A 12794-nucleotide genomic window follows, 5' to 3' on the forward strand; every position below is an offset into this window, starting at 1 on the left:
TAGACCTACGTGCATCACGGAGGACACTCAAGTTGCAGCCTGAACCACTGGTCACTCTTTCTCTAATGTCCAGGTTCTAGCATGAACTCCTCCAGTACTAAAGTGTCCTGATACTAGATGAATAGTACAATGACCCCCTGTCATGTAATACTCACATCTAATGATCAAGACATGGTGTCATTGTACGATTCATCTAGTATCAGGACATTTCCTACTGGAGGCGATCATGCCAGAAACTGTGGACATTGGAGAAGAAGTAAGACGCCATTCAGGCTGCATCTTGAGCGTCCTCCATGACACATGTATGTTTATGTGTCCTCTTCGGTTATGCAACGTCGGCTGTGCTGCCTGTAAATGGAGTGATGTCATCACGCATGCGCAATGAGGACCTTGCACACCATGTGATGTCATGGCGTCAGCAGTATGCAGTATTGCAGTCTCTATGCATTAGAAATTGGTGATGGGTCACAGCTGGTTAGTACTCCGGGGGTATTTAAGGGAGTACACAAGGGTACAAACATTTACACCGGTGGCAACTATCTGAGGAATGGGCTGCATCCCCCAAAACGTAATTTGGTCTGCTACAACCTTGGAGTAAAGCCTCAGCAATCTTTTTGCCACTAAAAATGTGTGCCTCCATCTTTTGTGTGTTGTTCTATGTCTGTGCCCTCGGTTGGAACATTGGTGCTTTGATGGGTTAGCCGGCACCAGGACTTATATACTGATCACTTGTTTGGCAATTGGTGTGCCTCTGTCTATCTGTATATTGCAACTACATCATGAGGGCCGTTGCTCCTGCGCCTGGAGCCCTTATTACGTACCCTGTATTTCATACCTTTTGTGCATTTTCTAAGTCAGATCGTTATTCTGCTGTGAACACTTCAGGTAACGATCATGTGATCACTTTGGAACAATCACAAGATCGTGACTTGCCGGAGGGGCATGGCCGCGTGGTACCGCCCGTGCTCTAGCACAGTTAAATACCCGTCGTAGGAATAAATTGGGATGATGCTTTTGCAGGGAAAATGTAGAAGATAAATGGGCAGTCTTTAAAACATTGTTAGAAAAGCACATTTATCAGTGTATACCCTTGGGTAATAAGTATGTAACGGGTTTTCTGTATGGCCTGATACCCCCAATCTGATATTGGCCCATGTGGTCTAACCAACCCCCATTACATGGTCGTGTCTGGTGGTGCACCTGTTGGCAACAGGACTCCTGAGTCTCCCGCATGATGGTATATGGGGATTGTCAACACAGACAGGCAGCTGAAGTAGTGTATGCGAGTCCTACCTATATTCAGTGCAGCGCCTCCACCTCATCAGGATCCATGCGTCCGCATGGGGATGGTTCTGATGAGGAACTCCTCTGTGGTGCCTTCCTCTGCAGAGTAATTCCAGACTCATACATGAGGGTATATTTTATCAAGGACATCTTTATTGATCTTGTATGGGCAAGCTGCCCCTCACAGCTAGCAGCTTAGCCACTCATCTCTCTGCTGCACTCCATTAGGAAGGTTCCTTCTCCTCTAATAGAGTTGCTTTCCACCTCTCCCCTCAAGGAGATTCACCAGCTTGTCTGTCTGCTTTGAGCTGCACAGACTCAAAGCTCTTGCATCAGACACTGCAACACTGTTGCAGACCTCCACATGCCTCTCACTGAACAGAGTCAGAACACCAACAGGACTGAACTACTAACTTTAGGCAGTGCTGTGTCTTATATCACCTCAGGAACAGGCACATCTCTGATGTCACTAATCGTGGACACACAGCATGTTGTCACTTCCTTTGGGACATATGACACCTCACCAGCGTTTGAGGGCAAACCTACATGATTGTTGCTGGCAATCCTGCATACTTACCAGGTTTACTGCCAGCATGAGAAAGAGATATGTACACCAATTTTACACATGGCTACATTCTCCCCCTGGTGGAACCCAACGCCCCCGCTGGGATCTAAATTTGCGGAACCTTCCTTTCAGGTAGCACTGCAAAACATAACAATACATTATTACAGTACATATCTTTTCATCATAACATAATAACAGATACATCCTAACTTTAGATGATGTATAACAACCAGGATTATTCCCTGATGGAGTATACATTACTGGTACTACCATACCCTTTTAAGGTGGCCTACGCACAGCATGGTCCACTGGGTTTAGAGCAGCAATGCTGTAACACTCTGGGTGACATACTGGACACCCACAATCAGCCCATAATTCTGGCATGGATGCTAGTGGACTGAGAGGATCATGCCCATACACTTCCTTAAGGCACTTCCTGGAAATGTAAGACACATTTTCTTGATTATACCACTTCTCGTCTGACACTTCAGGATCCCAATACCCTAGGGAGCTATCAGTATCCCAATTCACCTCGTCTGATCCTTCCTCATCAGTGGAACCCATTTCAAACTCAATTTCTCCCTCCCATGGATGGTGAAAATAAAGTAACAACTTTTGTCGATCCCTGGCAACTCTTGCTGACACTGGAGGTACATAGGGGGTTCCCCGGGCAATAGGCACAATACGAGCGACATTACCTAAATCCCCAGATGAAGCTCCTGATGTCCCTGTGGACCTAGAATTGGACCCAAGTCTCTTAGGCTTACACCTTACACTAACAGTACTATTGTTATCATTAGTGCTGGATGTCATTCTTTGCATAGACATTTCCCCTCCCGACCCATCATCAGATGTAAAGCACTCGCCCCAGTCCAAGTTTTCCCCAGTCCGCTCTTCAGAAGTGACTCGGGACTCCCCAGACAACCCTTGGCTAGACTGGGACCCAGATGAGAAAGTGACAGGGGCAGAGTTTTTAACATGGCCGGGAGTTGGGCATAGGGAAACACTGCCGGCATCCGCGGGGCTACGACTCGCAACTTGTCGCTACCTTGCCCGGTGCCATCGGAATGGCCTTCCGGTTCACCCGTGTCCTTGTTCCCAGGCTTCCGCAGGGCCTGCCGGCTCTTCCCGGATCCAGGCGACCTGGTACAGCTGCTCGGTCGCGAGGACGCGGCCATCTTCCATCCGGTTCCGCTGTGCCCACCGGAAATGATGTCATAGATCTCGCGGGACTCGTCGCCATCTTGCGTTGGGTTCCCCACCGGAACCTCTTCCTCCAGAACGACATCCGCCGCCGGAAGTGATGGTTCTGCTCTCCGCTCCGCCCGGGCCTGGTCTAGGCCTCTCTCCGCCATTGCCACCACCGGCGCCTGAGAAGGGCAAGGGTGTCTCTTACCGCTTCGTTGGCTCGGGGTGGTTCTTCCTCCGCCATCGGATCCGCTAGTCACCATGGCCGTGGGACTCCGCCTCTCCGGTTGCCGCTGTACTGGCGACACTCGACTCCGCTCACCAGTGACACAGGTAAGTGCCGTCTTTTTCCCAGGAACCCCGCTGTGGTCCGCCGGTTGGCGCGTCACCACCGTGGTTGGAGTTGCGGGTTCCTCGTCAGAAGAATCCAGTCCCGATCTAGGGAGTGGCACTCCGCTCGGAGACCGCCATTGAGTTTCTCGGCCCTCACTGCATCTGTCATTGTCTCTTACACCTTGCTCGGTTTTAACCATCGGGCCGATCCCCATGCTCCGGGATCCGCAGCCTCCCTCCATAGCGCCCCGGGTATTTCAGCGGGTAGTATCGCTACCTTCGCTCCGTCCTCGACAGCCTGGCCCGGTACGAAGGTTGGCACCGGCCATAGATACTGGATGCCACACTGCGGGCATCGGGCTGGAGTACTCATGGTACCTCCCGGCAGTTGGCACTGCATACACAGACACGCTACTGTTTCGGTGCCTGCCATCCGGAGTACCAGGAAGCTTCCTGGAGCCGAATAGGGCTGAGCCGAAATCACCGACTCTTCCTCAGTCTTACTAACCATATTCACAATCGGAGACACTTTCAATAGTGGTCTGCTGTGCTCGCTGGCTGCTCGTGACTGAAGTGCAGGGGCTGGTTTAGTGACCCCTACTTTAGCTAGCTCCGCCCGCATCTGACAGAGCTGGAAACCACTCCCATTGGTGGAGATTAGGGAAGGGTCTCACAAATTTATTGGATGCCCCGGCACAGGGGCTGAACTTTTCACAGTCCTGGGGGGCGCAGCCTCCATTTTCGCGCCACTACCCCCTGAGCGCAACTCCTTATTTGGCGCCAATCCCGGCCAATTTCTTGCAGCCACTTTGCTTGCAAAATCCTTGTCTTCTTCTCCGCAGGCAGCACTATTTACAGGGACTACTTTCTGTAGTGGTACCGCCGGTTCACCAGCTCCTCGCTCAGCTGGATCCGTTCCCACTGGGCATAATTGGAAACCACACCCCATGGTTGAGATTAGGGGAAGGTCCCATAAATTTATCGGGTGACCCAGCACTGGGGCTGAGTTGGTCATAGTCCATGAGGGCGTGGCCGCAGCTTTCGCGCCATACCCCTCATCGGGGTGGGGCTTTCCTTTTGGCGCCACTCCTGGCCAACTCTCTGCAAGTCTAGTATTGTACGCATTGTCTGCAACTGGCCCATGCGGTCTCCCAGGGAAGCGGGAGCCGCCATTTTGGTTTGCATTGTCAATCTCTTTAACGGTTGAGGTAGCTTTTGATTGTTTGTACGCCGACTGACAAGCAAATCCATCATGTTCCCCACACATCACTACAATGTCCTCCTCAATGTCCTCAGGGGTAGTGCCCCTAGATCCTAGACAGGACAAAAACGGCGCGGCCACAGCCTTGGTGCCACTCCACAGCAGGCTCGCAAAAGTCGTTTCCGTAGCTTGCTCTTCACCCGCACACACGCCATGTGCTCTCTCCATCGGCCTCCGTCCGTCATGTTGGACCTTCCGCACCGCGCGGATCCTCCATTCTTGCGGTCGCCATTTGGTTACTGTATATGTTTTTATTGTACATGGTGCTCCTCTCTGCCGGGCAGCTGCCACACTGATACAATAAAGACTGCCTTGTGCACCACCTTGTGTACCTAATGTAGATCTGACTCGTGTTTGCACAACCTCAGGCTAGGCTCACTCTTTCTGTGTCTGCTGTATCTCCTTCCTCCCAGTCTGTGCTCCCTTCGGTAAGTGGTCTGGAATGGGCTAGAGTACTCTGGCTCTTCCATGCAGTACTTGGGCATCTACCTACTGTTGGCTAGCCTAGCGCAGACCCTGTCCAGAATTCCTGACCTCGTTAATGGGCTATCCCTTCAGGCATCCTACCACTAGCACTACCTGAAGGTGACTAGGACAGCTATACCCCCTCTCCAAACCCCCAACTCCTCTCAGGCCCCTAGGTCGTCCCTGCGAGCTGACAATACTCCATCAGCCCCCTGACTACCCCTAGGCTCCGTCCCAACACAGCACTGACTGGCAGCATACACTCCCCTGTTTCCCAGTGTGCCTAGCAAAAGCCTGTCCTGTTGACAGGTATCTCAGCAGCGCCTCCACATATAACGGGTTTTCTGTATGGCCTGACCCCCCCAATCTGATATTGGCCCATGTGGTCTAACCAACCCCCATTACATGGTCGTGTCTGGTGGTGCACCTGTTGGCAACAGGACTCCTGAGTCTCCCGCATGATGGTATATGGGGATTGTCAACACAGACAGGCAGCTGAAGTAGTGTGTGCGAGTCCTACCTATATTCAGTGCAGCGCCTCCACCTCATCAGGATCCCTGCGTCCGCATGGGGATGGTTCTGATGAGGAACTCCTCTGTGGTGCCTTCCTCTGCAGAGTAATTCCAGATTCATACATGAGGGTATCTTTTATCAAGGACATCTTTATTGATCTTGTATGGGCAAGCTGCCCCTCACAGCTAGCAGCTCAGCCGCTCATCTCTCTGCTGCACTCCATTAGGAAGGTTCCTTCTCCTCTAATAGTTGCTTTCCACCTCTCCCCTCAAGGAGATTCACCAGCTTGTCTGTCTGCTTTGAGCTGCACAGACTCAAAGCTCTTGCATCAGACACTGCAATACTGTTGCAGACCTCCACATGCCTCTCACTGAAAGGAGTCAGAACACCAACAGGACTGAACTACTAACTTTAGGCAGTACTGTGTCTTATATCACCTCAGGAACAGGCACATCTCTGATGTCACTAATCGTGGACACACAGCATGTTGTCACTTCCTTTGGGACATATGACACCTCACCAGGGTTTGAGGGCAAACCTCCATGATTGTTGCTGGCAATCCTGCATACTTACCAGGTTTACTGCCAGCATGAGAAAGAGATATGTACACCAATTTACACATGGCTATAAGTATAAAATAAATAAGTGAAAACCAATGTGGCTAAATAAACAGGTAGGGGAGGAAATGGACAAGAAGAGGCAGGCGTTTAGATTCTTTAAGTCAGAAGGGACGGAGACATCGTATCAGAATTATAAGGAATGTAACAAAAATTGCAAAAGGGCAATCAAATTAGCAAAAATGGATAATGAAAAAAGAATTGCAATAGAAAGTAAGGTCAGCCCTAAAAAGTTCTTTAAGTACCTTAATAACAAAAAAAATAGAAAATAAAATATAAGACTCTTTCAGTGTGAGATGGGCAGACAGATTATTGGAGATAAGGGAAAACAAATTCTTTGCCTCTGTGTTTACCAGGGAAGAATCAAGTTCAATAGTAGTGCCGCAGGAGGAATCCACAAACTTCATATTAATGATCAATTGGTTATCTGAGGAAAAAGTTCATAGGCACCCTGATAAAATTAAAGTAAATAAGGCACCTGGCCCCGATGGCATACATCCAAGAGTTCTTAAGGAGCTAAGTTCAGTAATAGCCAAATTATTATACATAATATTCAAGGACTCCATTTCCACAGGCTCAGTACCACAAGATTGGCGTAAAGCAGATGTGGTGCCTATATTTAAAAGGGAGCTAGATCACAACTGGGGAATTACAGACCTGTATGCCTGACATCAATAGTGGGGAAGCTACTTGAAGGTTTAGTACAGGATAATATTCAGGAATACATAATGGATAACCAAATTATTAGTAATAGTCAGCATGGATTTATGAAGGATAGATCATGCCAAACTAACCTTATTTGTTTCTTTGAGGAGGTAAGTAGAAATTTAGACTAGGGTAATGCAGTTGATGTGGTAAACTTAGAATTTGCAAAGACTTTTGATACGGTTTCACACAAGAGGTTAGTGTACAAAATAAAGTAAATTGGACTAAAAATATTTCCACCTCGATTGAAAACTGGTTAAAGGACAGACAACAGAGGGTTGTCATAAATGGATTTTTTTCAGATTGAGTTAAAGTCGTGAGTGGAGTACCTCAGTGATTGGTACTGGGGCCCCTGCTTTTTAACTTGTTTATTAATTACCTTGAGGTTGGCATAGAGAGCAAAGTCTCCATCTTTGCTGATGACACTAAATTGTGTAAGGTAGCAGAATCAGAGCAGGATGTAATTTCTCTCCAGAAGGACATGGATAGACTTGAAACTTGGGCAGGTAAATGGCAGATTAGGTTTAATACTGATAAATGTAAGGTTATGCATTTGGGAAACAAGAATAAACAGGCGACTTACAAATTAAATGGGGATAAATTAGAGAATCCTTGATGGAGAAGGATTTAGGAGTGCTTGTAGACAGCAGGCTTAGCAATAGTGCCCAATGTCATGCAGTAGCTGCAAAGGCAAACAAGATCTTATCTTGCATCAAACGGGCAATGGATGGAAGGGAAGTAAACATAATTATGCCCCTTTATAAAGCATTAGTATGACCACACCTCGAATATGGAGTACAATTTTGTGCACCATTCCTTAGAAAATATATTATGGAACTAGAGAGAGTGCAAAGAAGAGCCACTAAGTTAATAAAGGGGATGGACAATCTAACTTATGAGGAGAGGCTAGCTAAATTAGATTTATTTACATTAGAAAAGAGGCGTCTAAGAGTGGATATGATAACTATGTACAAATATATTCAGGAATAATACAAGAAGCTTTCAAAATAACTATTCATCCCACGGGCAGTACAAAGGACTCGGGGCCATCCCTTAAGGTTGGAGGAAAAGAGATATCACCAGCAACAAAGGAAAGGGTTCTTTACAGTAAGGGCAGTTAAAATGTGGAATTCATTAGCCCTGTAGACTGTGATGGCAGATACAATAGTTATGTTCAAAAAAGGTTGGACTTTTTAGAAAGGAAAGATATACAGTGATATACCTCTACCTCTACGCGTTTCGCCGTTGAGGTAGAGTGTCCAGTCAACCAATCTCCAGAAGGAAGATCGAGAACGCGCCCTCATCACAAAGCCCGGAAGTGACGTGGACCACCGGCGTGGATGCAGGAGCGTTCCATAGCAGCAGAGATCCATACGGGACACAGGGAGATTGCGACCCACTGTTTACCCACTACCCGCTGCTGATAACGCTGTCTTTGACCATCCTAAGTGTAAGCCTCCATTTGCAGTATGTTTTAAGAATATATTTTTGCTGTCTACACTATTTGGCCTTTCTCCTTTTTCCTGGAGATCAGTTGCTGGGACTTGCTGCACATACACCAGGGAACATCCAATGCTCTAAGTTGGATGACTGCTCCTTTTTTGCTACCCCCATGTGAGTAGCCATTTGTGAGCCTGCCTCATTACTAACACATTATTTCACGACATTGCTATACTATGTGATGTTTTTTTATTTTACATGGCTGCAAGCTGCGCTCCTCTGGTCATTTTTGGAAGAATATATCACCTAACCCCTTACCCTAAAAACCCAGACATTAACCCCCTTACCCTAAAAACCTTAACCCCGACCCTCCTTTCATCTCAAACCATGCTACGAGTTGTTGTCTTGACACCCTCCAAGTCTGCACACATTTATCGGGACAGTGATTGGGAGGTGAGGAGGAGATGATGATATTATTATTATTATTATTAACAACAACAACAACAGCAACTTTATTTATATAGCACTTTCCTCCCAATGGGAGTCAAAGCTTCACAGTTACAAAAAGTAGAAAACATTTTAGGTTATAAACGAGACCAAACACAAGGGAAGATACAATACAGGATGGGACAGTGCTGTAGCTATTCAATGCCGGACAGGTTGTGGTTCATGAATTAAATGCCTGGGTAAGCAGGTAGGTCCTGAGCCTGTGTTTATAGATTCCCAGAGAGGGAGTCTCTCGGACTGTACGAGGCAGACGGTCCCAGAGAGGGGGTCTCTCTGACTGTACGAGGCAGACGGTCCCAGAGAGTGGGGTCTCTCTGACTGTACGAGGCAGACGGTCCCAGAGAGTGGGGTCTCTCGGACTGTACGAGGCAGACGGTCCCAGAGAGGGGGTCTCTCTGACTGTACGAGGCAGACGGTCCCAGAGAGTGGGGTCTCTCTGACTGTACGAGGCAGACGGTCCCAGAGAGGGAGTCTCTTGGACTGTACGAGGCAGACGGTCCCAGAGAGGGGGTCTCTCTGACTGTACGAGGCAGACGGTCCCAGAGAGTGGGGTCTCTCTGACTGTACGAGGCAGACGGTCCCAGAGAGTGGGGTCTCTCGGACTGTACGAGGCAGACGGTCCCAGAGAGTGGGGTCTCTCGGACTGTACGAGGCAGACGGTTCCAGAGAGGGGGTCTCTCGGACTGTACGAGGAAGACGGTCCCAGAGAGTGGGAACAGCGTGGCTAAGAGCTCAGGGCCCAAAGGAAGTCACAGAGATTATGGGAACTGTTAAGAGTCCTTCATCTGCAGATGGAAGTGAGGGAACAGGAGTGCAGGGAACTAGAAGCTCTCTCAGATAGCTGGGACCCCGGTCATGTAGTGCTTTCAATGTCAACAAGACAATCTTTAATTAAATTCGCCATTTTACAGGCAGCCAGTGCAGAGAATGGGGAACAGGCGTCATGTGACGAGAATGGGTCTGAGTAGTTAACAACATGACCGCATTGTTCTGCACCTGCTGCAGGGGGCGCGGATCTATTTCAGAAGACCTAGGTAGAGTGCACTGCAGTAGTCCAGGCATGAGAGGATGCGGCCTTGTCCCTCCTCATCTTGGTTTTTCTTTATCCTCTTCCAATCTACTGCTTGTCTGGCAACTGAGACGGGCAAGAGACAGCGAGGACAGAGGCAGGTGAGACTTGGGCTCCCCTCTTCGGTGATGCCCATTTCCCAGATAACGGGGGTGTAATAGGGACTTACCCCTGTTAAGAAACGTGCCTCTAATCCAGCAGTGTGCTGGTTAATTGCACACCTGCAATCAACCAACCTCGCCTGCCTAATCAGAACTCTGTCAAAAAAAAGCCTGTTCTGAGACACAGGAAGAGGATTGCTGAGCTCACAATTGGAGCTGACCTAGGAAAGACAGACCAGAGGATTTCCTTAGTGGACACTGGACTGACCAGAGGAACAGATGTCTTGAGCTGCAGAATGACTGGACTGTATGCGGATAGCAAGACAAGGGGAGCAGACCTCTTTACCTGGACAGACATTGCCTTAGCATACAAAGGTGCTGACTCAGGAGAGCCGAGAGGCTTCCTCTACAGCTACAAGAAAGAGATAAGACTTTCTTATCGGACTGTTATATATTTGTATATATGTTTATATATTTGGGGCTGGTAAATAGCTTAGCTAACCACCCAGTTAGAGAGGGCTGAGCTACATGTGTTGATATTCTCCCAAAGCGGAGATAGGTTTTTGTTTGGATAATTTTCATATGTTTTGCTGTGTTAAAGGGACAGGCGCAATAAAGCCTAATTTTAGTTTCACTTTAAACGGTCTCCATTGCGTACCTCTGAACACGTCTCTTACAGGGGGAAAACCCTGGAGTCGCCCTTGACATCAAGATAAAGAAAGTGCGAAGTTTGTTTTGTCACATTGTCTGCGTGAAATGTACGAAAGTGTTTCCTGCATGTGACGCAAATTGTTGGCCAGAAATTCTTGAGCCACCTCACACCTCGCGAATTTTATTTTATACAAACACAAGTTAAAAAAGTGAAGCACTAAGATGACAGCTTCCCTCTCTCACATGCTTTCACTATTAATCTTTCCTGTTTTATTTCTTCCCCCATGCAGCGTTTCGGAGGAACATTTGCAGGCGATCCGTGAATATTTGCATCTCCACAGCAGCAGTGATTGCGAGATGGTCCGCAATGGATCCCAGAGCCTCCCACAATTCAAGAAGCTTCTAATGACCCTCTGCACGGGGCTATACAGGTAATGAGAAGGGGGACTTCATGGGACAGTCACCAAGGACAATGTCACTCTCATGTTCAACATTGAATGGGAGTCACTGTCTCTACTACACTGAAGGGGTCAACTGAGGGAAGGGCTACTAGTGCAATACTCCGCAGAGACTACTAAAGCAAAGCAAGGAATATGCTTACAGATATATCATTGGTGTATCTTGTGCATTTGGCTGGAGATGTGGCTTTGATAAGACATTGCTGTGCGGATCTCTAATAGATAGGAATTAATGAGCAACGCTTTCCCCTGCAAGTCTTTAGCAGTAAATGGCTCTAGAAGTAATTCAATAGATCTCTCTGTAGCGTCTTGAGCTGATGAAGAGGTGTCCTGCGGGACCTCGGCACAGGATGCACTAATGAAGCCATGCTCTGCTTCTCTTAGGAAAGTTTTTCTAACGACACTGCTGTTGTTTCTTGTACTTTGTCCCATTAGTGAGGTCACCCACACATTGCCCACGCTGGAGTCACTGCAGACCACATTTGAGCCACAGCTGTCCCCTGGCTTCAGGCAGCGCTCACCGGTAAGTTCCAACATGGTCCAACTGGTTATCAACCATATGCCGTGTGTCACTAAGGTGTGATACAGAGTACAGACTTGAATAGCAGCTTCCGCGGGATTGGGGTGTTATTATTACCTGTATTACACTGTAATGAATCTCCCACAAAGAGCCATATTCCATAAACAATGGAAACGTTAGGGATATTGGCAGAGGTGAGATTCCAATTTCTAACAACAGGTTCTCGCCGCAAAATAATGGGAAGGACGTGTTGCACGCCTAGCGCGGTGCAGGAGACTTAACGAACACGCGGTGGGTCGCACTATCAGTGTATACATGCTCAGTATCATTATACAGTGCGGCATGTTCATTATCAGTGTATACATGCTCAGTATCATTATGCAGCGCGGCATGTTCATTATCAGTGTATACATGCTCAGTATCATTATACAGCGCGGCATGTTCATTATCAGTGTATACATACTCAGTATCATTATACAGCGCGGTGTGTTCATTATCAGTGTATACATGCTCAGTATCATTATACAGGTATTCAGAAAGTGATTTAGACGTGCGCTTTCACAATCTATTAGTGCACGTGACAATATGTGATAAATAAATTGCATAAAAAAGTGAATTAAAAATTATGTGAAACAATAAGATTATGTCTTGATGATCAATGAAAAGCTCACACCCTCTAGTGGGAAAGTGTTTCCTAAATTTCCCTTCCACATGCACACTCCCCCTACGTGCACACCCTCCCTTCCACGTGCACACTCCCCCTACGTGCACACTCTCCCTTCCATGTGCACACTCCCCCTACGTGCACACTCTCCCTTCCACGTGCACAGTCCCCCTACGTGCACACTCTCCCTTCCACGTGCACACTCTCCCTTCCACGTGCACACTCCCCCTACGTGCACTCTCCCTTCCACGTGCACACTCCCCCTACGTGCACACTCTCCCTTCCACGTGCACACTCCCCCTACGTGCACACTCTCCCTTCCACGTGCACTCTCCCTTCCACGTGCACACTCCCCCTACGTGCACACTCTCCCTTCCACATGCACACTCCCCCTACGTGCACACTCTCCCTTCCACGCGCACACTCCCCCTACGTGCACACTCTCCCTTCCAC

General features: G+C 48.1%; 1 protein-coding gene across 3 annotated transcripts in view; it reads left to right on the forward strand.

Moving 5' to 3' along the window:
- Nucleotides 1–12794, forward strand: part of INPP5D (inositol polyphosphate-5-phosphatase D) — a 144962-nt gene that overhangs the window by 62959 nt on the left and 69209 nt on the right. For 2 of the 3 annotated variants that reach the window (XM_075569607.1, XM_075569608.1), the window contains exons 5-6: nt 10990–11130; nt 11593–11680. In XM_075569607.1, coding sequence (XP_075425722.1) covers nt 10990–11130; nt 11593–11680 — 229 coding nt within the window. Of the gene's footprint in view, nt 1–10291; nt 10424–10989; nt 11131–11592; nt 11681–12794 lie in introns of those variants that run through there. The other variant, XM_075569609.1, reaches the window with a different exon arrangement.

Source organism: Ascaphus truei, chromosome 14 (genome assembly GCF_040206685.1).
Source record: "Ascaphus truei isolate aAscTru1 chromosome 14, aAscTru1.hap1, whole genome shotgun sequence".
Classification (NCBI taxonomy): Eukaryota; Metazoa; Chordata; class Amphibia; order Anura; family Ascaphidae; genus Ascaphus; species Ascaphus truei.